General features: G+C 46.8%; 1 protein-coding gene across 7 annotated transcripts in view; it reads right to left on the reverse strand.

Moving 5' to 3' along the window:
- The window catches only part of LOC144772453 (apolipoprotein L3-like), a 69,444-nt gene that overhangs the window by 14,522 nt on the left and 27,308 nt on the right, over positions 1–27,614 (reverse strand). For 6 of the 7 annotated variants that reach the window (XR_013599758.1, XR_013599796.1, XM_078656871.1 and 3 more), the window contains exon 2: positions 3,121–3,220. Coding sequence is in view for 5 of the 7 variants with exons in the window: in XM_078656871.1 (XP_078512997.1) it covers positions 3,121–3,132 (12 nt within the window). In the remaining 2 variants the exon portion in view is untranslated. Of the gene's footprint in view, positions 1–3,120; positions 3,221–20,276; positions 20,391–27,614 lie in introns of those variants that run through there. The other variant, XM_078657130.1, reaches the window with a different exon arrangement.

Below are 27,614 nucleotides of genomic sequence, written 5' to 3' on the forward strand. Positions count from 1 at the left end.
GGCTGCACAGGATCCTGGACGGTGCATAGACGTGCATGGTGCTGGTGACTGAGCAGTATGGCTGCACAGGACCCTGCGCTGCATAGACGCACAGGGCACTGGAGACTGAGCAGTATGGCTGCAGAGGATCCTGGACGGTGCGTAGACGCACATGGAGCTGGTAGCTGAGCAGTATGGCTGCACAGGACCCTGCGCTGCATAGATGCACAGGGCACTGGAGACTGAGCAGTATGGCTGCAGAGGATCCTGGACGGTGCGTAGACGCACATGGAGCTGGTAGCTGAGCAGTATGGCTGCACAGGACCCTGCGCTGCATAGACGCACAGGGTACTGGAGACTGAGCAGTATGGCTGCACAGGATCCTGGATGGTGCATAGACGCGCATAGTGCTGGCGGCAGAGCAGCATGGATGCACAGGACCCTGCACTGCATAGACGCACAGGGCATTGGAGACTGAGCAGTATGGCTGCACAGGATCCTGGACGGTGCGTAGACGCACATGGAGCTGGTAGCTGAGCAGTATGGCTGCACAGGACCCTGCGCTGCATAGACGCACTGGAGATTGAGCAGTATGGCTGCAGGGGATCATGGACGGTGCATAGACGCGCATAGTGCTGGTGGCTGAGCAGCATGGATGCACAGAACCCTGCTTTGCATAGACGCACAGGGCACTGGAGACTGAGCAGTATGGCTGCAGAGGATCATGGATGGTGCATAGACGCGCATAGTGCTGGCGGCAGAGCAGCATGGATGCACAGGACCCTGCTCTGCATAGACGCAGAGGGCACTGTAGACTGAGCAGTATGGCTGCAGAGGACCCTGCGCTGCATAGACGCACAGGGCACTGGAGACTGAGCAGTATGGCTGCACAGGATCCTGGACGGTGCATAGACGTGCATGGTGCTGGTGACTGAGCAGTATGGCTGCACAGGACCCTGCGCTGCATAGACGCACAGGGCACTTGAGACTGAGCAGTATGGCTGCACAGGATCCTGGACGGTGCGTAGACGCACATGGAGCTGGTAGCTGACCAGTATGGCTGCACAGGACCCTGCGCTGCATAGACGCACAGGGCACTGGAGACTGAGCAGTATGGCTGCTGAGGATCCTGGACGGTGCGTAGACGCACATGGAGCTGGTAGCTGAGCAGTATGGCTGCACAGGACCCTGCGCTGCATAGATGCACAGGGCACTGGAGACTGAGCAGTATGGCTGCAGAGGATACTGGACGGTGCGTAGACGTGCATGGTGCTGGTGGCTGAGCAGTATGGCTGTAGAGGACCCTGCGCTGCATCGACGCACAGGGCACTGGAGACTGAGCAGTATGGCTGCAGAGGATCCTGAGCGGTGCGTAGACGCACATGGAGCTGGTAGCTGAGCGGTATGGCTGCACAGGACCCTGCGCTGCATAGACGCACAGGGCACTGGAGACTGAGCAGTATGGCTGCACAGGATCCTGGACGGTGCGTAGACGTGCATGATGCTGGTGGCTGAGCAGTATGGCTGCACAGGACCCTGCGCTGCATTGATGCACAGGGCACTGGAGACTGAGCAGTATGGCTGCAGAGGATCCTGGACGGTGCGTAGACGCACATGGTGCTGGTGACTGAGCAGTATGGCTGCACAGGACCCTGCGCTGCATAGACGCACAAGGCACTGGAGACTAAGCAGTATGGCTGCAGAGGATCCTGGACGGTGCATAGACGCGCATAGTGCTGGTGGCTGAGCAGTATGGCTGCACAGGACCCTGCGCTGCATAGACGCACAGGGCACTGGAGACTGAGCAGTATGGCTGCAGAGGATCCTGGACGGTGCGTAGACGCACATGGTGCTGGTGACTGAGCAGTATGGCTGCACAGGACCCTGCGCTGCATAGACGCACAAGGCACTGGAGACTAAGCAGTATGGCTGCAGAGGATCCTGGACGGTGCATAGACGCGCATAGTGCTGGTGGCTGAGCAGTATGGCTGCACAGGACCCTGCGCTGCATAGACGCACAGGGCATTGGAGACTGAGCAGTATGGCAGCACAGGATCCTGGACGGTGCGTAGACGCACATGGAGCTGGTAGCTGAACAGTATGGGTGCACAGGACCCTGCGCTGCATAGACGCACAGGGCACTGGAGACTGAGCAGTATGGCTGCAGAGGATCCTGGACGGTGCGCAGACGCACATGAAGCTGGTAGCTGAGCAGTATGGCTGCACAGGACCCTGCGCTGCATAGATGCACAGGGCACTGGAGACTGAGCAGTATGGCTGCACAGGATCCTGGACGGTGCATAGACGCGCATAGTGCTGGTGGCTGAGCAGTATGGCTGTAGAGGACCCTGCGCTGCATCGACGCACAGGGCACTGGAGACTGAGCAGTATGGCTGCAGAGGATCCTGGACGGTGCGCAGACGCACATGAAGCTGGTAGCTGAGCAGTATGGCTGCACAGGACCCTGCGCTGCATAGACGCACAGGGCATTGGAGACTGAGCAGTATGGCAGCACAGGATCCTGGACGGTGCGTAGACGCACATGGAGCTGGTAGCTGAACAGTATGGGTGCACAGGACCCTGCGCTGCATAGACACACAGGGCACTGGAGACTGAGCAGTATGGCTGCAGAGGATCCTGGACGGTGCGCAGACGCACATGAAGCTGGTAGCTGAGCAGTATGGCTGCACAGGACCCTGCGCTGCATAGATGCACAGGGCACTGGAGACTGAGCAGTATGGCTGCACAGGATCCTGGACGGTGCATAGACGCGCATAGTGCTGGTGGCTGAGCAGTATGGCTGCACAGGACCCTGCGCTGCATAGACGCACAGGGCACTGGAGACTTAGCAGTATGGCTGCACAGGATCCTGGACGCACCATGCGCGTAGGCACACATGGTACTGCTGGTGATGGTGGCACAGAATCCTGGACCCTGCATTGCGTAGACGCTCATGGTGCAGGGGGCAGAGCAGTATGGCTGCACAGGGAGCAAGTGTCCAATCAGTCTGATTAAGAGCAGTAACCTGTTGGATTGGCCTCCTACCACTTTGTCTCTCCTCCTTCCTACCAGCATGTGTTCTTCCCTCCACCCCTCTATCCCTCTAGCCCTCTATCCCTCTGGTATAAATACCAGGAGTACCTTATCCTCCATCTCTCGTCTCTCCAGCAGGGCTCACAGGAGGCGTTTTCAGGCAGCTCAGAGTCCCAGGAGTGCTCGATCCGGCTGGAGGAAGAAGACCCTGTGGGCAATAAGGAGAGAGGGAGGTAGAAGATTAATCATCTCAAGTACAAAGAACCCAACTCCATGGATACAAGGAAAAGAATAACTCTTAGTCAAAGTGGATGGACTCAGATTATCTTAAATGTATGTATAAAGTTAAAGTATGTGAAAAGAAGAGATATAAAATTTCATCTTAACATCTATTTATAATTTGCTGAATGTACCCACACTTTTTTGGTTCTTAGAAGTATCTTTTTTTTTTGGAGTTTTATATAGCGCAAACCAGACCCGAGAAATCAGTTATAAGAGCGCTTTACATGAGCACTAGTTTCGTTACAGATGGACACATTCATTTTTGTTAGGCACGGGGAGATTAAGTGATTTGCCCTGAATCTCAGGATGTTTTAGCGTTGTTGTCGAGACTCGAACCCGGTTCCCCAGCTTCAAGGTAGACCGCTCTAGCCGTAAGGCTACATCCATTCCCCAGTGGGGTATGGTGACATGCCTGTTGGAATTCATCAGGAAGTTTCACACACACATACAAAAACGCACATACTTTCTCCCTCTCTGCTTTGAATGTCTTCAAAAATGTTGTTTATTTTACAAAATAATGTGTTTCCTCTCACTTAGTGCCCTTACCAATCTGCATTCATCTCCCTTTCCACTGCCCCTTTAGTGCTTTCATGCGCCCGCTTGTCATATAATGTATTTTAACATAATATCCCAGCTTGAATGCTGGAAAATCTGAAACTCAAAATCCCCTCCCCCCAATCTTAGTGACCAAACCACACCACTGCCTGGATCCAACTATCTGCACATTCTCAGTTGAACGGTTGCATTTTTTGTTCTCTTCAATTTCACACAAAAACCCGATGCCATGATCCATGAGAATCCAGAACAGACATTAAGCTGAAAAAACAACCTTCAGCGTCACAGGTAAGGACCTTCCTTTTGCAGCATAAATCTTAGGTGTCTACGTCAAAGATAGGCATACAGACAAGATTAAACTCAGTGATAACATTTCTTCTGGCTATCAAGATACCTGGTCAACATAAGTGGACAAGGATTTAATACATACTACACTGAACTGGGTTGCAACACCTACATTATAAAGAAATGCGCTGCTTTGAATTTTGTAGTATCTTAATTGTCAATATCCACGCTGCTGCTTGTAGCGACTCTGCGGGAAAAGGAACCAACCAAATGCAAAAATAAATTGTTTCGAAGAGAGCATGGTCTGACCAAACCATTTGTTTTGCATGGTTTGTAAAGGGATGAAGGGCATGGTGCAGGAAACCCGGTCAGCCTGGCCCCCAGCGACAAAACCAGCCCCCTCCCTGCCAGCCCATTGGGGAAACGCCTGGTGCCCGGTATGGTCATTCCAAGGCCTACTCAGAGAAGTGGAGTGGGTTCAAAGCTCAGAACAGGACTGCAGGAAGCTGGTTCTGTATATGGTATCACTACTAGGTGGTTATACCGTGCACAGAGTCCAGGGGTCCCCCAAAAGAATACAGGGCTCAATGTAAAGCCCAAAATGCTCTATCAGTTATAGTGTGGGTGAGCAGACTTAGGTCTAACACAGAGGAGTGTAAGACACTTATTGCACAACATTGACCAATAACAGACACACAACTCAAAAGGGAAATCCACACCAATTTTATAAAAACTCGCCCCACCATACAAAAAAGCCAGAAAACAAAAATAAAATGATAAAATAACTTTATTATCATAGAATGTTTTACTGTCTGGAAGCCAAAGCGAGCATATTCCGGCACACTCCAGCAATAAACTTTAGCACAGAGGAAACGTGCTACAAAACTTCTCGTTTTCTGTACCCTTAGTTTAGGTTGTATTCTGAAATGCTCAAAAGTGCCATTTTAAGAACCCGGAAGAATTCCTTTAATAAGACAATAAAATAATATATTAAAGACATGACGTTTAATAATCTCCCGGGAAATGTGCATGCCAATAAAACTGCCAAGAACGAGTAGAGGTAAGCTCCTCATTAGAGCTCCATGGGACACACAACCACAAGTTACTACATAACACTGGGAAGGGAGCAGGCCTGGTTCTAGAGGGTGGGCCAGGCCCTAGCCCACCCAAGGCCATTCAGAACTGAAAAACAACCCTTTTCACCTTAATGTTTCACAGGGGCGTGCAGCCTGGGGAGAGGTGTGAAGTCAGCAGAGTTTATTCGCTGTTATGGTGCAAAAATGACCAGCACAGATATCCTGAAAACTGAATTATGCTGCAGGGCATACTGCATCGTATTTTTAAACTTCAATGCTTTGCAAAGTAAAACACTGCCAACGTTTTTTAAAAACATGATAAGCGGTAAAGTGGCTCTGAATGGCAGCAGAAACATCTCTGCTGCTGCACATGACCAGGAGCATGCTACAGTCAAAGTTCTGCATCTTAAAGATTTGACAAGCAGCATCCCTCCCCTCGCCCCCCCCCCCCCCCCCCACACACACACACACACACTCCCCCAAAGCAGGAAGCACAGCAAAGAAAGCAAAGTATGTACCTCTGTGGGTGCCGATTATTGTGATAAAAATGTAAAATGCGGACAGATGCCAATACCTAAAATGTCAGATAGATTAAATACTCACGCACCTTCTTGGCCCACCCATGCCTCTTTACGGCCCTCCCAAAGATAAAATGCACTATGGTAAACAGCGTTTTGGGGGAATTATTAACGGAGCGGAATTTTTCAATATATCATTCTTTCATTATGGACCGTTTTAATTTGTGGAATTTCTTTATGGCAGCTCTGTAGATAGCTTTTGCCTCAGGATTATAGGTGAGCCTCCAGTAGATAGACTGTCTAGCTGTCTGTCTGGAGTCGCCCAATCGAAGCGCACGCAGCCAACCGACGGCCAATCACAACACACAAGCCCTCCTTCTCGCCTTCACCTATCAATGTCCTGAATCTGTCCAGCTGTTCGAGAGCCGCATCCATGGGGATGAAGTTGGCGCGCTCACAGGAGAGATGCTCCTGTGTCACCATGGCAACCGTCTGATGCTAGGAGGAGGCAAGGCAGGCAGTGTACCTGGTGACCGCATCACTACAACAACAGGAAACAAAGCCGGGCACCGACCACAGACAAGTGGCTCAGGTTAACCAATCGCGTTTCAAGGCTTTTCTTTCTACATGATCAGGGTCGTGGTGTGGACGGTGATGACTTGGAAGAAGACCATTTCCCACAAAGATTTCCTGCAGCCATTTAGCTAACCGGCACCAGAGACCTGTCCCGTGCGGGGGTCACAAGTCACGCTTTCACTTTGCAACCAAAAGCAAATGCAGCCGGACGTGCACATGAAATGTTAGTTGATTTAAAAAACACTATAGAAAAATATTTTCTCCCAGGAAATTCATCTTGTAGAAGGGCTTGTAGAGTCCCGTTGGAAATTTAATAACTGGAGTGGATGTTATGTATACAAATATACACGCGCTTACACCTGCGTTTACATTCCAGTTACACGCGCACACATTATAACATTCTATGCATGTCCATTGTGCGCGACCTGCGCGTGTATTGCCTTTTGAATTCTCCACGTGTTATGTTGTGAATTAAATATACATGTCTCGCTACTGATTACTGTTTGTAAGATATATATGACTGTATAAACTGTCAATGGAGGTCAGTTACTGCCAACGACTGGAGCCTCCGGATGTATGCTGAGAGTGCTTCTTCATTTACGAATAAACTCCTTTTTATTACAACTTTACGTGTGGATAAATACATAACAGTGGAGAGGATTTTTATTTGTTTATTTAATGCGATTTTCTATAGCGCGAACATTACCCAAAGGTGTCAGAGCTCTTTACATAAGAACCAGTTGCGTTACATAAGGATTTAGGATTACATGCGTTACATAACAGATACAAACAGAAAAAAATGCAAATGTACAAGATGTAAAGTCACTCAAGGAAGAGATACAAATGGATATACTCTAAGAGTCACCTAGGAATTGAAGAGAGAGTACAATGGTCTACTGCATATACTAGTGATTAGAGCTATCTCTCTCCCTCTCTCTCTATATATATATATATATATATATCTATATATATTACCTACTGGCGGTCGCCAGGAGGTATATATAGTTAGGACCTAGTTACCATAGGAAATTCCGAACATTCTATTGGGAATAACTTTGGCGCCGATTGAGGGATCTGCCTGTAATTTTCCTTAAATTTGCCTCGCTGCGCTCCGCTCCTTCCCTGAAAGTTTCGGGGGGATTCGTCAAGCAGGGGCCGAGAAAAAAGGGGGGTCCCAAAACGTGTTTTCCCCATGTTAATTTCCATAGGGACATTCTGACAAGGCTACAGCTCTAACGGCTGAACGGAATTACACCAAACTTGGCAAAATGGTAGAGCCTAGTATGCAGAGGTGCCTTTTGTATGTTTGGTGTAAATCCCTCCAGTAGTTTGAGAAAATTGAATGTGAAATTGAGTCCAATGCAATTTTCCATAGGACCTTTAGACACGGCTACAGCCCGAACGGCTGAATGGAATTACACCAAACTTGGCAAAATGGTAGAGCCTGGTATGCAGAGGTGCCTTTTGTATATTTGGTGAAAATCCCTCCAGTAGTTGTTGAGAAAATCGAATTTGTTCAACTTATATATCTATATGTAGCACACTGTAAGCTTACTGTACTCTGTACCTTCCAGAGTACGAGCTGCATGCTGATTGGCTGCTACTGTCTGAACAATCCAAACCAGAAATTGTTGGCAGCCATCTTGTGCCTCAGTAGATTGAGGCACAGGAAAGCAGAAAAACAAACTTGTAGAACTCAAAAAGGGGGCAGGGTAGAAGCACCCTGACCCCCTAGGCCTGCTCAGGGGGTCCCACAAAGCCCCCCCCCTAGGCCCAAAAAAAATAATCACAGCCCACACAGCTCTCACAGCCCACACAGCTCTCAGTGATGTCATTTGAGATGTCATCAGTGATGTCACTGACCAGGTCATGAATGATGTAATATGTGATATCAGCAGTGGATTGCGGGTGCACGAAATATAGTTAGTACAACTATCTAGGAGCAATTTCAATGTTTTTTTAAATGCTAATTCCTAACTATATATGACCTGAAACCTATGGTTTTTTCAGTAAATTTGCAAGTTTTTTTAAATGCTAATTCCTAACTATATAAGGACTGAAACCTATGGTTTTTTCAGTGAATTTCAAAGGTTTTTTAAATGCTAATTCCTAACTATATAAGGCCTGAAACCTATGGTTTTTTCAGTGAATTTGCAAGGTTTATTAAATGCTAATACCCAACTATATAAGGCCTGAAACCTATGGTTTTTTCACTATATATATATATATATATATATATATATATATATATATATATATATATATACACATACACACATAGTAGATTTTCTCAGGTCAAGACCCCACAAAAAAAACCCCCACAAGAAGAGCAGAGTTCCATTAAGTGGGGTCAGAGGGGGTACGCAGTCCCAGCACAAAGGGAGGGTGACAAGGGTATGGAGGAAAGGCAAATCAGAAAAGGGAAGAAACATTTGAGGATTGTCAAGGGGGAAACGTGGGAAAAGGGTAAAGGACGAGGGAATGGACAAGATGGCGGGAAGGGGTCCAGAGAAAAGCGGCCGAGAGCAGCAGCAAAATGGCGGCCAGGACAAAAGAAAAAGTAAAGAAGTCCATGAGAGTCCGTGGCGGACCTCCAGAGCCCCCAGGGGTCGAGGGGGGTCCCCAGCAGCAGGACAAACACCGGGGCAAGAGGGGAGGGAAGCCCCACAACCAGCCCCCTTACCTCCACGGCCTGGTGTGGCCCCCACCGAGCGACTAACACCTCGGACCGAGCCCGCTCGGCTCCCGTCAGTAAATCACCTAATCTCTCCCAAATTGCGCTATATAAATCTGCCCATCTTTTGGCGTTTCCCCTGTCTTTTTGATTTCTGACCTGCTGGTTTTGACTCTGTTTTTGCTGGTTTAGTGTCTCTGTGCACTTTCTCACTGCTGTCCAGTGTTAAAGTGCAATGGCTCCTATTGTACATTGTATTATGGATTGGCATTCCCATGATTGGCATATTTGATTTACTGGTAAGTCCCTAGTAAAAAGCACTGAGTGGCAGGGCCTGTAAATCCAATGCTGCTAGTGGGTCTGCAGAACTGATTGTGCCACCCACACAAGCAGCCTTTCAAAGGGTTCTCAGACTTGCCATTGCAGTGTCTGCACGTTTTTACTGCTACTACCACCGAGCCACTGCTTGCACCGGGAACTGTGGGCACTGCACTCCGCACCTCCTCGCTCCACTCGCAGCTCTGGTCTCAATGACAACTTCACTGCCCGCTGACCTCGACACCCTTTTCTGCACCGTGGATTGGGGGCACTGCACGTAAGACACATAACGAACTGCCCCGTACCAAACCACAGTCTGGAGCGAATGACGCCAGCCCACACGACGGACTTACAACGCCACCACCCTCCACGCTCTCAACGCCGGTCGGAACCCCACCTGCTACCGAGCCACCCCGAAACGCACCCACGGACCCTTCACCTGCCAAGCCTGTAAATTCACCTGCCTCCGAACCTGCACCGCACCCGCCAAGCCAAGCACCAGCAACAACCACCTCAAGTGCATCCTGCTCAACACCCGCTCCGTCCACAGACACGCCGTCGAACTCTGGAACCTCCTCGACACATCACCAGACGTCGCCTTCCTCACAGAAACCTGGATGAATGCCTCCTCAGCCCCCGACATCGCCATAGCCATCCCGGATGGCTACAAGATCACCCGGAGGGACCGCGCCAACCAAACCGGAGGAGGCATCGCCATCGTCCACAGAAACACCATCCGCATCACGACCAACTACGATGACACCCTCACTGCCGCCGAGCACCTTCGCTTCCAGATACACACCGACCCCCAAGACCACCCTCAGAGGCACTCTCATCTACAGACCCCAGGACCACGCACACAATTCAGCGAAGCCATTGCAGACTTGGTCAGCCCGGACGCCCTCACCTCCTCAGACTACATCCTCCTAGGGGACCTCAACTTCCACCTGGAGAACAACAAGGACTGCAACACCGCCGCCCTGCTGGACAACCTCGCCAATCTCGGACTCAAGCAACTGGTGAACACCCCCACCCACTTGACCCCATCTTCTCCTCCAGCAAGCACATCTCCTTCAGCCACTCCACCGGACTACACTGGACAGATCACAGCTGCGTCCACTTCAACTTCAGGAGAACCACGACCCACCACCACCCGCAACAGGTTCCCCACAGAAGCTGGAGCAAGATCACTGCTGACCAACTCACCACCTCCCTCAGCCGGAACCCTCCCACCAACATGATGGACCCCAACAAAGCAGCCCGCAACCTCACACAGTGGCTCACCAACTGCGCCGATGACCTTGCACCACTGAGGAACCCTCCCAGCAGACCCGGCAGCAAGAAAGCCTCGTGGTTCACAAACGACCTCAAAAACTCCAAGAAAATCTGCCGCACCCTCGAGAAAGCCTGGTGCCACGACCAGACAACAGAAAACATGACAGCCCTCAAGAACGCCACCCGCAAACACCACCAGCTGATCCGCACAACCAAAAGGACAACATTCAAAGAACGTCTGGACAACAACACCCACAACAGCAAGGAACTCTTCAGCATCGTTAAGAGCTCTCTAACCCCAGAGCCTGCAACAACAACATCACACCCTCGCAAGACCTCTGCGACTCACTCGCCTCGTTCTTCCACCGCAAGATCGCCAGCATACACTATAGCTTTGGCACACAGACCACGCACCCAACCACCGAACCAACGCCCCCCACCACCACCCTCTGCACCTGGACCCCTGTCAGCACCGAAGACACCACCCGCTTGATGAACACCATCCACTCCGGCTCCCCAACCGACCCCTGCCCACACCACATCTTCAACAAAGCCGACTCCATCATCGCACCCCAACTCCGGAACATCATCAACAGCTCCTTCGCATCTGCCACCTTCCCGGAGAGTTGGAAACATGCCGAGCTGAGCGCCCGCCTTTAGAAACCCACCGCGGACCCCACGGAGCTCAAGAACTTCCGCCCAATCTCGCTCCTCCCTTTTCCGGCCAAAGTCATCGAGAAGACGGTCAACAAACAACTCTCCACCTTCCTCGAGACAAACGGATCCCTCGACCCCTCACAGTCCGGTTTCCGAGCAAACCACAGCACCGAGACCGCTCTCATCGCAGCTAGCGACGACATCAGGTCCCTGCTCGACAACAGGGAAACTGCTGCCCTCATCCTCCTAGACCTCTCAGCAGCCTTCGACACCGTATGCCACCGCACACGGATACAGCGCCTCAGCAACACCGGTATCTAAGGAGCGGCCCTGGAGTGGATCATCTCGTTCCTCGATGGAAGAACTCAGACAGTCCGCCTCCCCCGTTCCGATCCGCGGCCACCGAAGTCATCTGCGGGGTTCCGCAAGGATCCTCACTCAACCCCACCCTCTTCAACGTCTACATGAGCCCTCTCGCAGCAATCGCACGCCAACACAACTTAAACATCATCTCTTACGCCAACGACACCCAGCTGATCCTCTCCCTCACCAACGACCCCGCCAGATCCAGCCTCCAGGAAGGAATGAAAGACGTTGCAGAATGGATGAAGCACAGCCGTCTGAAACTGAACTCAGACAAGACGGAAGTCCTCATCCTGGGACCATCCCCTTCTGCCTGGGACGACTCCTGGTGGCCCCCTGCCCTGGGCACCGCACCCAAGCCAACGGATCATGCACGCAACCTGGGCTTCATCCTGGACTCCTCCCTCACGATGACCAAGCAAGTCAATGCCGTCTCGTCATCCTGCTTCAACACCCTGCGCATGCTCCGAAAGATCTTCCGGTGAATCCCCACCGAAACCAGGAAGACGGTAACCCAGGCCCTCGTCACCAGCCGCCTGGACTACGGGAACACCCTCTATGCTGGAGCCACAGCCAAACTCCAGAAAAGACTCCAGCGCATACAGAACGCTTCTGCATGACTCATCCTGGACATGCCCAGTCACAGCCACATCTCTGCCCATCTGAAAGATCTGCACTGGCTCCCCGTCAACAAGAGGATCACGTTCAGACTCCTCACCCACGCACACAAGGCTCTCCATGACATGGGCCCGAAATACCTCAACAGCCGCCTCACATTCTACACACCCACCCGCCAGCTCCAATCCGCCAGCCTCGCCCTCGCCTCCGTCCCACGAATTCTCAAAACCACCGCCGGAAGATCCTTCTCCTACCTGGCGGCCAAGACATGGAACTCCCTCCCCACCCAACTACGGCTGACCCAGGACCATCTCTCCTTCAGGAAACAACTCAAGACCTGGCTGTTCGAGCAGTAGCGACTCCCCCCCCTCCCAGCGCCTTGAGACTCTAGCGGGTGAGTAGCGCGCTCTACAAATTTGCCTGATTGATTGAGCTCCCATCAACTGGCACTGCCACTTGTACCGTGACCTGTCAGCACGCAACAAGCACAGCCCCACTTCGCTCTACAGTCCTGGTCTCACCGACGCTGCTAGACAACCGTCACCGAGCTGCTGCTTGCACTGTGACTAGAGAGGACCGCACTGCGGCGCTTCACATTGCAACCGCAACACTTGCCGCAGCCGGTCTCACTGAGGTGGTCGGCTGGAACTGTTAAATTCTGTTTTCAGCACTGCGGTAGCCCCAGAGGGAGCTACCAACTTCAAGGAGCTGCATTTTAAAGTCATTCTTGCAAAGTGAGCATTTTTGATTACTGTATGTTGGTCTTTTATCGTTTTGGTCTTGTCTGCACAGGTAAATCTAGGTTATTTTTCTAAAAATGGTGTGGTGTCCTTTTGTAGTGTTTTCACTGTATTGCTGTGTGTTATGTGCAAATGCTTTACGCATTGCCTCGGAGATAAGCCTGACTGCTTGTGTCAAGTTTCCAAGGGGGTGAGCAGAAGTTATAATAGAAGTGTATCCCCCTTATCCTGACTAAAAGGAAGGGTCCCTATTTGGGCAAAGATGCAAACCATTGCCAACAAGAGACACCCATTTCTAACATGCTGCAAGACGAAAAAGTAGAGAGGCAAAACTTTATGAAAACATAGTTCCACCAAAGCGTATGTTAACAGTAATTCAACTACGTGAAACTGATAAGAGAAGTAAACTAGAAATAAGCATTGGTAAATGCAGGAATATATGCTACAGCCAATACAAATGGTGGAGAAGTGGCAAGCATAGGAACCAATGAAAAGCGAGGAGGCAAGTCCCTTTTAAGTTTATATTAAAAACAATAGATTTCACAAGCACAGCACAAGCGCTGTACAGACGAAACCTACTAAGCATCTCAGAAATGCATGTGCACCAACACCTCTCCCCATGTTTTGGACAACTACCTCAAGCTTTGTACCTATACACTCTTGTGGAAGATGAATAAAGTTTCTACATACATTCTGTAAAATCCCCCCACCCCCAAAAAAGGAATACCACATTAATAGGTTATTGTTCCATACTCTTAGCAATACATATATTCAAACTGAAAATTGAATACTCTGTGCAAAGCATTCATGGAAAAATATATATATATATATGCAATTGTCCTTTTTATTTTTTGTTTAAAGAACTTTATTGAAGCAAATAGAGATAAGGTACAACGTTATAACAATAATGATATAAAATAGCAACAAATATAATATACATTGTAGAGGAATGAACAACTTAAGATAACTACCAATGATAAACAAATAAATCCAAGAAGTGAAAGCAATAATGAAAAGTTATACCTTAAATCGAAGTAGCATTTTACATTTTTCAGAGAAAAAAGGGGGGAAGAGCTAGAGAAGGAAAAAGAAAATGAAAAAAAAAAGGAAAAATGCAATTGTCCTCTAACGAACCCCTCTTGTTCCTTCGCGGGGAGTTTTAGTAGAACACGTAACTGAGGTCTTATGAGCGCAGATAAAATAACACACAGTCTTAAAAGATCACCTCTCTTTTTTAAAAAGTTATGATTAAAACTACAAAAGCATTTATCATTGTATAAAGATAAAGCCTCATCTGTAAGAAGAACAGATGCATGGTCACTAATGAGCAGGTATACAAAAACGAAAGTTCAATCATTTTTAGAAACTCCTTGGTCTCTAAAGCAAAATATTTTTTTCTAAAAGCCCGTTTTGCCTTTTTCTTGGGTTTATGTCATGTAATGCCTTGGCTTCGAACAATGGAATTGATACCTTGTCGCTTATGTAAAACAGGAGACAAGAACATTATTCATTTACTCTGTATATGCCCAAAATATAAAGATGAAAGAAGAACTTTACTTAAGTGGCATTTCAATTCCTGTGGAATACGAACCTGTAGATAAGCACTCATAAGATGTCTACAATCAGACAAAATAGCTCTGAATTCACATTTGTAAAGTTTTTATTAATAAGAAAGAAATTAGACCTGCAAAATTGATCTATAAGATAACATAGTGTGTATTTGTTAACTATATTTGTATTATGAGGTCTGCATTATTAAGTGTTGAGATGTCTACTGTATTGATGATCATTAAGCCAGATTTTATTATTATATTTATTACATTATGAATGATTGTTTTTATGTACTGTAAGATTTTAAATAATCAAGTAATAAAAATTATATAGAAAATGAAGCCAGGCTTGTATGAAAGGATGATCAGTAAAATTTCCCATCTACTCTATAAACCGCCCAACCGAAAGACAAAATAACTTATCATTTCTCTTAGATGTCTGGGAACATGCTGAACACAGCAGCTACTTTCAGGATGCGATATTAATTTCATACATGCCCTGAGGGACCCCTTTCGGGATTGGGAGGCAAGGAAGCCAGGATGTCTGTTGGAGGGTTCGGTGGGTGGGCTGAGAGCGAGGTTTGCCTGTAGTTACGTCCCTACTTGCTCTGCAAATCAGGTGCAAGGTGCTCCTCTCCCTGCGTGCAGAGACCGGGGGACAAAGGTTTACAACCACTGGGGCAATGGGATGCGGCCTTACAAAATGACAGCCCCATTGTTAAGGATTTGCAGGGAGAGCAGCGCCATATTTGAAACACACTGGAGTGACTTTTGGGTGCTTCTTTTCTGGCGGGACGAAAGGGGTCAAGCAACCAAGGGGGAGGAGGGGTGAGGTGGAGTAGACACAAGAAGCAACAACGGCCGGGTTGTGGGGAGGACTACACGAGCAGCAATGCAGGAGGGGTGGGGCAGGGCAAGAAACAATGTGGGAGGGGGGTGAGGAAAGTAGTGCAATAAAAGTTAAAAAAAATACTTTTGTAATCGGCGAGCACTGGAGGGAAACTAGGCAACGGAAGCAGTACTAGGGCATTGCTCCAGTGTAGGGACAAATACATGAAGAGGAAGTGAAGCCGGCACTCGCTGATCAAAGAGAAGCAAGGAAATGAGAGGGACGATGAAGCCAACCAATGGTAATCAATAGGCGGGCTCTAAGCCCGCTGTAAGTAAACAAAATTTCCTGCAAGTCTCAGCACATGCGCAATCTCAGGCGAGGCCCACAGTACAGGGCGTAGAGAGGTAGGAGGGTGTAAACTATCAAAGACGTGAAAGTACCCACCAAACATATCAAAGGCATAAAACAACTACAGTGACCCTAAAACATTTAGGGGCAGTAGAGTGAAGTTAAGAGAAGATTTAGGGAGGGGGCAGGAATGTGTCCTACCTGAGGGGAAACAACCTGTAGCAATGCAGGACCTTTACCAGCAGTCTATACCACACAAGTTTAAGTACTACACAGGTAAGCATTTCTACCTTTGCCACACAGTACTTTAAAGCACAGGTACATTTTTTTCTAAAAAAAATGTTTTAATCTTATTTAAAATAAAAAGTGATTTTAGGGTTTAGAGGTGGGTAGAGGTAAAGGGGAGGAAGGGTGACTTTTGGGCTCAGTAGGTGTAAAGGGAGGTAAGGTAATTTTAGTGCTATGGGGAGGGTAGAAAGTAAAAGGGAGGTAGGGGTAAATTTAGGGATTGGAGTGGGTAGAAGTTAAGGGATGTAAGGGTAATATTAGGGTTCAGGGGTGGGTAGAAGTAAGGGCGAATTTAGTGTGTGGTGGTGGGTAGAGGTAAAGGGAGGTATAGGTGAATTTAGGGTTCAGTGATGGGTAGAGGTAAAGGGAGGTAAGGATACATTTAGGGTTCGGAATAGGTAGATGCAAAAGGACATATGGGTAACTTTGGTGCTCAGGTCAGTAGAGGAAAGGGAGGTGGGGTGAATTTAGGGTTTAGGGGTGGGTAGAAGTAAAGGAGGTAAGGGTCATTTTAGGGTTTGGGAATTACTAAAGGGAGGTAGGAGTGAAACAAACCTTTTGAAAACGCTGCATGTTTTATGATGAATAAAACATTCTCTAAATTATAAAAGAGGTAACCGACAAATGAATAAATGTGACACAGCGGGAAACGTAAAATCAGAAAAACAGACTCTGTCCGGAAACAGCCGGAAACCTTTCAGTGTGTACGTGTACAGCAACGTCGAGCAAACGGCAGATGAAATGTATGTTTTGGAAACTGGTCACATGCAGCAAAGTTTCGGTATTGCAAGTTGTTTGTTTTCAGCTTTTGGAAATACCCTGAAGTGTCAGCTTGAACTCTGGTGGTTTCAAAAAAATAAATATGCAGCATAATTCGAGCGCAAGCAGCTGGAAGAAAACTATTCAAGAAATCAGTCAGTACTTGATCCAGGGAAGAAACAAACACAAGGAGAGCAAGGGAAGCGACTTGTGCTGACACACGCTCACTAATGTACAGGAAGAAAACTAGACAAGACAGTGAATCCAACCAATGGTACGCAAGGGGTGGGCCAGAAACTTATTTTAAAAGTTCTTTTTTTCTTTTTAGGAAACTGTAGATAGTCGCAAGCCTCTTCCATTCGCTGTAAATCGTGAAAGTGTAACACATAGTGCATTGACAGGTCACACATAAGCACCCTGACAACCATGAAACGTGAACAGCAAACTCTGTGACTGCCCGAGGCCACCCGGTGGCCATCAGGAGGGCGGGCCCTTAGTCACAAAGGGCTGCCCCCGCCCCTTGTTGTGGTCAGCCACCCCTCCCCAGGGCAGGCGTTGCCCGGTGGAGGTGGGCGGATCGGTGACGCGCGTCCGGGGCGGCAGGCAGGGAGAGGGTATATCTCCCCCCTCGCCATTGTCGTGGCCTCTTTGCCGCTCCGGACGTCGCGCGTACTACTTCGGGACACTCTTTCCGGTGAGTGTGGCCTACGGGCTGAGGCCTACGGGCTATAACCCCCCTCCGGCTACTCCCTCCCTCTGGAGGTTTCAGAGCTATGGCTAGGCGGCCCGCTTAGCGTCGGACCGCTGTGGAGGAGGGGGTTACGGGCTCCTTTATTGGCAGTTTCCCGGCTGCGGGCTGAGGCCTACGGGCTGTGCCTCCCCACCCCCCACCGCCTTCCCGCCCTTGTTGGTACAAGCAAGGCTGGCGGCCCGCTTAGCGTCGGGCCGCTATTGAGGTGGGGCGTTTACGGGATTCCTTCTCGGCCTGACTTCGTCGAGGTCCGGGGGGGGTTTAGAGAGACTTCCCGAGGTCCTATACAGGTTTTCCCATTGCAGCGTTCACTTATTTTACCCTAGTGTATTGTCCCCGGTTCGACCAGGCTGATTAATTATTTTGTCCTGTTGCGCCACACGTGTTTTTCAGGGTGGGTGCACGGCATCCCCGCCATGTGCTCATGCCCGGCCCTCCCACACGCACCCGCCATCTGCGGTGCGGCGCGTTCGTGCTTTGTATGGGTCTACCGCCCGAGAGTGCAGGCGCGTGGGGCGCTACTCGGTCCGAGTAGCTGAGACTGTGGTGCGTCTCTGTTCGTCATGGCCTGTGCCCTGTGAGCAGACTCCCTACTCGGGCCCACTTGTCTGCCCAGGCCAGGTTAGGACGGGCAGGGTGTCGCATGGCTCCTCGTGCTCCCGCCCCCCCTGGGGGCGTTGGCGGGGGCGGAGAGGTATGCTAGCCGGGAGCTCCTGCTAGGCTGCGGTCATATTCCAGCTAGCTTCGTTGGGATTCGCCGTTGCATTTATAATGTATATGCTGTTTCAACGTCTTGCTGCCCGGTGGCTCTGGCTGTGGGCTGGGGTTAATCCGTTGTATCATAATGTGTATGCTGTTTCTACGTCTTGCCTTGCCCGGTGGCTCTGGTTGCGGGCCGGTGTTAAGCCGGAAGGCATGAACCTTCCTTACATGATTGTCCTCGCTAAGCGTGATGGTACCGCGCACACTGGGGGCAGGTAGAGCGGGCATATAAAAAATTGTCGATGCTCTTTCTGCTACGCGGTCGACTGTCTCCCCTCGTGGTATTTTGTACAAGGTGGGGTGAGTCAGCCAACTCTCGGGAAGATTGTATGGTTATGCCTCACTATATGTGTTTATTTCGGTGATGTGTTCTAGGGGGCATGCTCTCCACGGCACTTGGTCGGACTGATGTAACAGGGGACTGCTCCCCCCCTCCACTTGAGCCAGGTGGAGGCCACCGGCAGTGTCAGGGCCATGGTTCTCTAACAGCTGGAAGCCGCTGCCGAGCCGAGTATTCCGGTGGGGGGTCGTAGGTTTACCATACGCTGAGCCACCGCCGGGTCTGGTCCCATTTTGGCAATTCGCAGTGAGGTGTTTAAGACGTTATTGCCGCCAAATACGCGCACATTTGGCTACTGAGAACGTGGCTATTATCAGGGGTCACAATTCCTCAGGTCCAGAGGAGCTTGCCCCCCCCCCCACTTTTATGCCGTTTTGAACATTTTACATTCTTGTGCCGGTAGAGCTCTATTTAGGCTGGAATGATATGTTAACATATATATGGTATTGTTACCTGAGGTTGCATCCCTGTTCTTAGGGCCCACCCGAGTCACGGTCATGGATCGTCTTCTTCATGTCCAGGTACAGTGCGACATTGCTGGTCATTTAGCTCCTGTTATTAAGCCTCAGCACTTTCATACCTTCACATACAATCAGTGCTTGTGGGCAGGTTTTGTCCGGTACGGTATTCATTTACCGTCTTTATTTGAAAGGGAGAGTACCTGCAATTGTCAGTTCTGCTGCAAAACACGCAAAAGGGAGAGTGCCGCATTTCTTACGAGCATACTGGTACTCAGAAGAATGAGTACCTGCACTTGTATATTTCCATTTATAGCACGGTATACATGCACACATGCATGACTGATTCCAGCCACCCTGCTCATAATATGCTCTCGTCGGTAGTATTTAGAATATTGTTGCAAGCTTTCCCTGGAGAGCGAAAATATTATTGCGAAAGGGCAGATCGATTCATTTGTAACTTCGTGGTTAGCATCGGTATTGCGCCACCAAGCAGTAGAAATCTTACACTGTATTGTAGTTCCTATTATCCCAATAGGCTCTGCGCATTGGAATAATACCTTCAATAGTATAGACCTAGGACGGAGGTTAACTAGGTCTTCTACTGACGATATTAGACTTAAAGTTTTGGGTTTGCCAGCTAGCTCAGAGTTCACTAGAAACTTTCTCGAATAGGCAAGGAGGAGTTGAACCTCCCTGGATAGACAAGAAGGGATTTAGTTTCTGACAACCATAGAACATGACAACTTTGCTCTCCCCTAATCAAGAGTGTATCTCTAGAGTCGTGTGAAAACAAAAGACAACTTATTTTACTCAGTCAGTTCAGTGCATTCTTAGTTTCACCAGAGTGTAGAGAAAAGGAAGAGACGGGCGTATTCAATAAAAGATGTTATTTATTGATCAGTCTCTTTTCTCGTACAAGAGAAATGAATCGATATTATTGCAATACTTATGGTTAAGTAAAGTGCATACAGTAAAAGAAGAATTATAAAATAATACTGTAAAAGCATTGATATGGTTTCTAAGCCATATGATTGTTTTAAAATGGATAAAATAGATACATACATATATACATTTGACTAATCGTACTCAACTGGTGCTTCTAACTACGCCTACCCCGGTGTACCTGACCTAAGCCTAATACGTGGGCGGGAGTAGATAAGTAGCAGTTTAAGTTAAGTTTGTTTTGCCAAGGGACTGACTCAAGAATTCTATGCAAGGGGTTATTCAGTTCTGTACCTTAGATCTAGAATGGTTGAGGGCTGGTATCTCTCTTCTTTGGTCTTGATATTCCAGGCTGCCTGCAAGGGCTGCTTGGAAGCGCCGGAGCTGGATTTCTCGGCAGGAGAAAGCAGCGTCTCGTTCTCAGCGCGTCAGGAAGGCGGGGCAGCGCCAGCGGGCTTCACTCTCTGCTGGGCTCCTTGGCAAGTCTCGCTGCTCCGATCTCGTCACCACCGCGTGTGTTTGCTTAAGGCAATGTCGGTAATATTTATACCTGTAAGGTGCCGAGATTGACGTAAGGATGGACATAGATACGTCAATAAGGATGTCATACGAACTGGTCGTTAGCACATTCTTTACTGAAGTTCTTGGTGAAATCAAAACAATGGCCGCAGGGATTTTCCCAGGTTGTCATAGGTTTGATTTGTTTTGAGAACTCCGTATGCCTTATCAGGGGCTGAAGGAATAGTGCTTGCCTAATTAGATGGCAAGCGTTATGACCTAATCAGATAACGCGTTCCTGTGCCGTGGTGTGGCTTAATCAGATAACGGTTTTTGCATCGTGGGATGGCTGCTAGTTAATTGTTAACCAGAACAGGGTCAGGAATAGGGGGATCGATACAGAACCTATAGGAATACATCACACCCACTCCACGCAGACTATATCCATGTTTACAAATCTAGGCATAGTAAATATACAGTGACGTATGTGTATACCGTACCACCCCAAAATACATCCATATGTATTTCGAAATTATGTAATACACGAGAAAAATATAATCATATGCACTATATGCACATAAGCAGTAGAGGAATGCTAAATTAATCACGCATATTTATACATCATTATTAATAAGATATGAAAATAACACATGAAATGGCTCTTAATACAGAAGAGAAAAAAAAAATGCGAGACCATTTCATCACAAAATAAAATATCCATGAACATGTCAGAAGACAGCTAATGTCTCTAAAGTTCCTAAAAATAGAAATTTAGTTCTCTAAGAATAGTTTCTACTTTAAGCAGAAGATAAGTGTCCCGAAAAACCATAAAAATATTTTGGGGGTTTGTGAAAAAAACTGCTGTCTGTAGACTGGAGAAAAATTGTTCACGTTACTTTATCATTAAAGTTAAAGGCCAAATTCATGGTGGTTGGAACACCGCGTGCTAGCTTGCTCAAAAGTCATTATTTCTGCTCTGGTGAGAACATCATATCATTTAGACTGTTGAAAAAGCTGTCAACAGCTTCCTGTGAAAGTTCCACTAACTCGGAAAAAGTGGTCACCATGCATTCATGAGCATGATTGCCTCCATTGATGTTTGGATCAGCATAGCTGACAGAAGGTCGTACCTGATCGATGCTGCTTTCATCTTCAACCTCACCACCCCTCAATCGTAGTGGTGAAGTTTCCACGAATGCCGTCATCAGGATTGGTAGCCGCTGGGGACAGCACAATGCATGAGCCGTGACCGGACCCAACAAAGTTTCTGCATCCATTGGCGCATCCGATTGTAGCGTCAGACAGGTGTCCAACACGCATTCTTCTCCGCATAGCAAGCACCTTAATACAGGTCAAACACATCTTTGCCACATTGGTCTAAATGAAAGAAACCAAGTCATGTTCAGGTCTCTAAGCCGGGATAGTCCAAGGATCTTAGATATCCGATCCCGGTATCCAATGGCTAGGATTGTTTCTTCCCTTGTCGCGGGTGTTTTGTCTGTGACACGGTCTGCCATAGCGAAATAACAGGATCAAAAATAGGATTCCTGCCACTAGTCCCAAAAGGAGAGGAAGTCCACCAAAGATGGAATGGACGAAGTCCGGAAAAATACCCAGAATGGCTTTAAATGGTGTTAAAGCCCCCGAAAACACTGTCTTAAATACATTTGAGACTCCACTGGTATCAGAAATATTTAAGATTTTGTTCAGGATTTCTGCGAAATGTATGGGGGAATTAGTTGATAACAATGAATGAATCTCTGCCGTTGTCCTTGCAACTTGGAGATCATACGTTTCTTTTGATGACGTGAGCCTGGTCGGCGTCTGAAGGAGCACTGTTTTCATTCTGCTTAAAGTATCAATTCGAATAGAAGCAATTTTCAAATTCGGCCATAACCTTGCCTCCCTGTCTGGCATTGCGCTGGGGAACAATACTCGTTCACAGCACATGACCTTCGCAGTCGTAGTTATGAGATAAGGTATTCCGGGCACCAGACTACAACATCTGCGGTCTACAATTACAATGTAACTCCCGTTCGATAGTCTCCTAAAGAATGGTTCTATTTGTGTTGCAGGTGTGCCTAGCTGGTGGCATGAAAGGTTGTTTGAGGACCCTTCACAGGCTCCGTGTAAACTAATACCATTACACAGAAGTGTACCGCTTAGTGACATCGCACAATTATTGCCACTAAGAAACACTCTCTGGCCTTTATTACTGACACATGCATGTGAATAGGGCAAGTTCCAAGTTGACTTAATGTACCCTTTACCCAATTTTTCGTACATGCCAGCCTGTATATATTTTTGGCAATATTGAAACCTGAAAGTAGATATTGGAATATTAATTATCCCATGTATTATCCATTCACTGACAGGTCGTTCTGACATTGTCAATGGTAATCTCTCGAGTTTCTCAATGCTCAGGATTGTATAATCAGCACCCTTATGTGCCATACTGATTTGTTTATCAGTAAGGTTAAAGATATCGAATAGTGACGTTGTGTTGATTAAACGCCAAGGCACATAGCCTGAACGCAGATTTTGTAACGTCCAGCCAAGCTGTACAATAGAACGCAATTGGGACTGACCGTGTTGTAACAACAGTAAGTCTTGCGATATTATGTCGATTGCTGAAGACACAATGCTGTCCAAAGAGTATATTCTGGAGGACAGAGTCATTAACCCATTGTCCACTACAGAAAGTGATTTTTCCCAATTAATACGGTCAATTTCCCGTATTCTCTCTGATGTTTCAATTTGAGTTATTTTCCAGGCTTCGTTATAAGCTGCATATACAGAGGCTGCTATGAAGCGTTTCTGACGCTGTTTGCGCGGTCCCATAATGAAATCACGCAAGTCAGCACCATCAGTAAGTAAAGTTAGGTGTTGCTTAATTTCTGCCAGTGTGGATGTTTGTAGCCATTGAAGGCAGAGCTTGCCCACACTGTACGTGGTAATTATCCCTGGGTGTTGTCTTTGGGAATATCTAGGGTCTGGCCTGGTCAATGTGAACCCCTGTATTTTGTTCAGGAATCTGTCTTGACAGTTATTAGTATCTGTGGGCCAGATCAACCACTGTTTCCAATCAGGATGTGTTCTGTTTTGGCTTAATATATGGTTTACGTCTATCTCCTCATCTATAGATATATTATTGTTCATTGTTGGCTTTGGAATAGACGGTTTGTTTAAGTCTTTGATTTTGGCTAGGCCAAGACAGGTAGTTTGTTGAATAGTGTCATTCAAGAATATAATTTGTTCTGGGATCATGCAGGCTCTAAAACAATGATTCTATACCTTGTACTTGCCATTCTTTTGTACCCCAAACACTTTTTACTTCAACATTTTTGTCCCAATAATCAAAACCAAATGTACTCATTTGCTCAAAAAATGAGTCTGAATATATCAATTTAGTGTTTGTAAGCATGGTCTTTGTACCTGTCTTATTTGACAATTTGAAATAAAATGTTTCTGCATTACTTGTGTTGAACCCTGAAAAATATGAATATTTGTCATAAAAAGTTCTTGAGCTACCTTTTGGAGGGGTTGCACAGTGTTCCCATTGATTATAATGTAAAACATTTCTAGGTTGTGCAGATTTATGCAGATAATGGTTACTAAAGTGATTATAGCAGAACATCTTATTATAATTAGACGAACCCTGCAAATAATCATGTTTTGTAAATTTAGCAGACATCACTAGGTCAGACATCATATCATTTATACTTTCAAAGTCCCAATCATCAGCAATTGAGCTTGGTTTTACAAAGTCACTCAATGAGATCTTGATTTGATGTGGATACTTCAGGATTTCAACCGGACCATAGATTTCATAATCAGTATTGTCCCATGCTACCCCACCGGGTATAGGATTGGCTGTAAAGTTGACTGAAGAAAGTTCTCTTTTCTCGACGTGTGAAGACGTGTGTGGTTTGAGGACCAAGTTGATTTTCTGGCTTGCTGTGTCCATTTTAGCATATTTTCCCTCAATGAAATGTCCCAAACATAGTACCATGATGAGCCAAAGTATGAGGATAAGTGCACCTAAGGCCACCCAGAATTCAATCCATGGAGAAATCAGATAGGTTTCTTTCAGTTCTTTAAAAAGTTCCTTAGCTTTATCTTTAAAGGTTTTTGTTGATGTCTGTTCCTTTGATTCACTCAGATCTTCAGATGAATCATTGAAGTTGATGAAGTAGCCGGATGCCGTTCTGTCTATTGTTCCAATTGCTTCAGGATTACTGTTTGCTTTATTAGTGTGTTTTGTTGCAGCAGCATAGTCATTTGTTACTTCATTATAGATTGGTGTGTCTCTGCTAAATGTTTTTATTTGGGTTTTTAGAGGTTTAAGTTCCATAGCATTGTTGCATAGTCCTTGTCGTTGTTCTGTAGGCATTTCAAATGTGAGTAGCCTCTTAGATTGAACCTCTGTGTTTGTAGCAAACCTTGGTGTTCTACTACTTATCGGGAGTCCACTTGGCCTACTGTTTGTTATCGGCCACATGATTGTGGTTTTACCAGGTCGATTGATACAACTCTGTTCTCCTTTTTACCAGCAAGGGGCGGTAGTACTACTGATCTTGTCCCGTTGATAGACAAGACAGGAACTGCTTTTCTGTAAGAAGGCCCAAATTCCTTCTTTACTGTGATCTTTTCTCTGACTAGATCCCCGACTTTTGGAATCCAGACAGGTCTTGCTGGGACAGGTGGTTTTTCTTCAGTGGTTGTTGGCTGTTGTTTCAACTTTAAGTTGCTCAGGTCTTTCCTTGTTTTGTTTAAGTCCTGTAAAATAGCCAAACGATCTTTGATATCAAAGCTTTTTTCTTTAACCACTGAAGTCTGACTGTCAAGATCTAAGACCATCATTCTAGTCCCAAACAATAATTCGTACGGACTGAATCCCCTCAGAGAATTTCTTGGCAGGTTGTTTAGACTACGTTGGACACTTATTAGATGTTTGACCCACCCAGCTCCCGAACCTAATACCTTCGCTGTTATAGATTGCTCTATGCCTTTGGTTTTTTCTTTACACCATCCCGTTCCCTCAGGTAGGAAGTGAGAAGAGTCCCGCTATGCTATACTCATTTGGCCATGTTTTTCCACACGCTTTAGGGCAAGAGAAAAAAACATTAGCCAAACGTAGCATGCTTCTAGCGTATATGCCATTATAGACTCGCAAATCTTTTCATAACAGTCCAGGCGTCAGCCGAGTGCTGGGGTCTACATTACAAGTGGAAACTAGTCTTTATGTGTTAATTGGACGCATTAATTTTTATTGTTGACCCGTTCTGGAGTGAAACGCCATGGTAATATACCGTTTCTCTCGCCACTGCGTTCTCTGTTGCAGTCAGGGCATTTCTTTACAAAAATGTGATGCTGCAGGCTCATGCCTGGCCACCAGTACTTGGATTGTAATTCTTCCAGAGAATCTTTTAGTTTGAGGTGTCTGAGACCCTCACCCATATGTGCGTCTGCTATTAACAAGCCTCTCTTGTCCGTGTTTGGAATTACTCTATCCCCCACTCCAGGGATTCGAGCAAAAGGAACGGAGTTTGCATCGATTATGTATGTATAATTGAGTGGATAGTTGATCGGTAGCGCTGAGCAGTCGCCTTTTGATGACGTTTTCACCGCCAGCACTGTTTCACCGTCAATGTATTTTACTGCACGCTTTTTCCTAACTACGGAAGCCGATTCAGTTGCTACCGTTGTGGCTGTCTCAGCCAATGAATTCCCTGCAACGTGAACGCCATCACGCTGATGACTCAGTGAGTGTATCACGTGAGTCTTTGGTAGTTCTTTCTGTAAAAGAACTATTTGTTTCCAAAGCACTTTCTGCTTTATTGTTGCACCGGTGTCATCTTTGTAACCGTTTTGAATCCATTTCTGCAAATCGTTGTTATATGATTTGACGCAGTAATATGAATCGGACACTATAAGTGTCGGGAATTCGCGATCTGCATTATCTAGCGCCATTTTCAATGCTATTATTTCAGTTTGTTCTTCTGAATTAGTTTCTACTGAGTGTGTTTTTATTAGCAGAGGTCTCAGTTTCCCTCCGTGCCACACTTCTTTTGTGATTTCACATGTGGGGTTATATGCTTGTTCTCCCCACCCTGGTGGTTGAGCATGGCAGTCTGTATAGATTACACAGGCGTACTGTCGTAAGGGCAGAATGTCGATTGGCAGAGGGTATGTCATTTCATATTCTAGATATTTTAATTCCTTTAATTCTGGATCAAAGTAGTATTTTACTCTGTCCGTTGTAATTGAATTCACCCATTGTATCCATTCTGGATTTAACGCTGTTGTTGGTAAATTACATGGGGTTGTTAATGCCTCAAAGGCTGATTCTGCTGTTCTGACTGTGATACGTCTACCGTCAGCTTTGTCTTTTTCTCTTGCTATAGCCGTTTGAACTGCATGAACAATGTTTTCTTTAATACTGAACTTCTTTTCAGCTTCTGTGTACAAGTGTGATTTGTATGCAATTGGTACCTTTTCTCCCTCATTAGAGGTCAGGTATGTGAATCCGCATCTTCCTGGGATGACTCGAATCACAAGATTGCGTGTATTGTCACGTGTTTCTAATTTTGTTTTAATTAACATGTCTGTTTGTAAAGATCTCAAAATTTCTGTGTGTTTTTGAGTCCAATTGATTCTTTTAAAATCTGGTTTTATTAGATCATAAAGGGGTTTTACCCTTTCTGCGTAATTTGCAATGTATGTTCTTCCGAAATTTAGGAAGCCTAGAATTGATTGTAGGTTTTTTAGTGTTCTAGGTGCTTGGAGTACAGCACATTTCTCTAGGAAATTGTCAGCCAGGCTTTTGCCTTCACTTGATAATTCATATCCTAAAAACAGGACTGTCAGATGGGCAATTCTAGACTTTTTAAAGTTGAATTTGTAACCCTCTGCTGCGAACCCAAGTATTATGGTGTTCACTCTCTTCAAGTGAGTATCCAAGTCATCATCTGTTAGGTAAATGTCGTCGACATAGGATAATGCCTCGTCATCATATGTTTGTAGTAATTCTGTTACTCTCGCTGAGAATAATCCTGGGCTGTTCTTGTGCCCCTGGGGTAAACGGCAGAAACTTTTTTGCGAGCCATTTACCGAGAACGCAGTCAAATATCT

The sequence above is a fragment of the Lissotriton helveticus genome, chromosome 1_1, assembly GCF_964261635.1.
Source record: "Lissotriton helveticus chromosome 1_1, aLisHel1.1, whole genome shotgun sequence".
In the NCBI taxonomy this organism is placed as follows: Eukaryota; Metazoa; Chordata; class Amphibia; order Caudata; family Salamandridae; genus Lissotriton; species Lissotriton helveticus.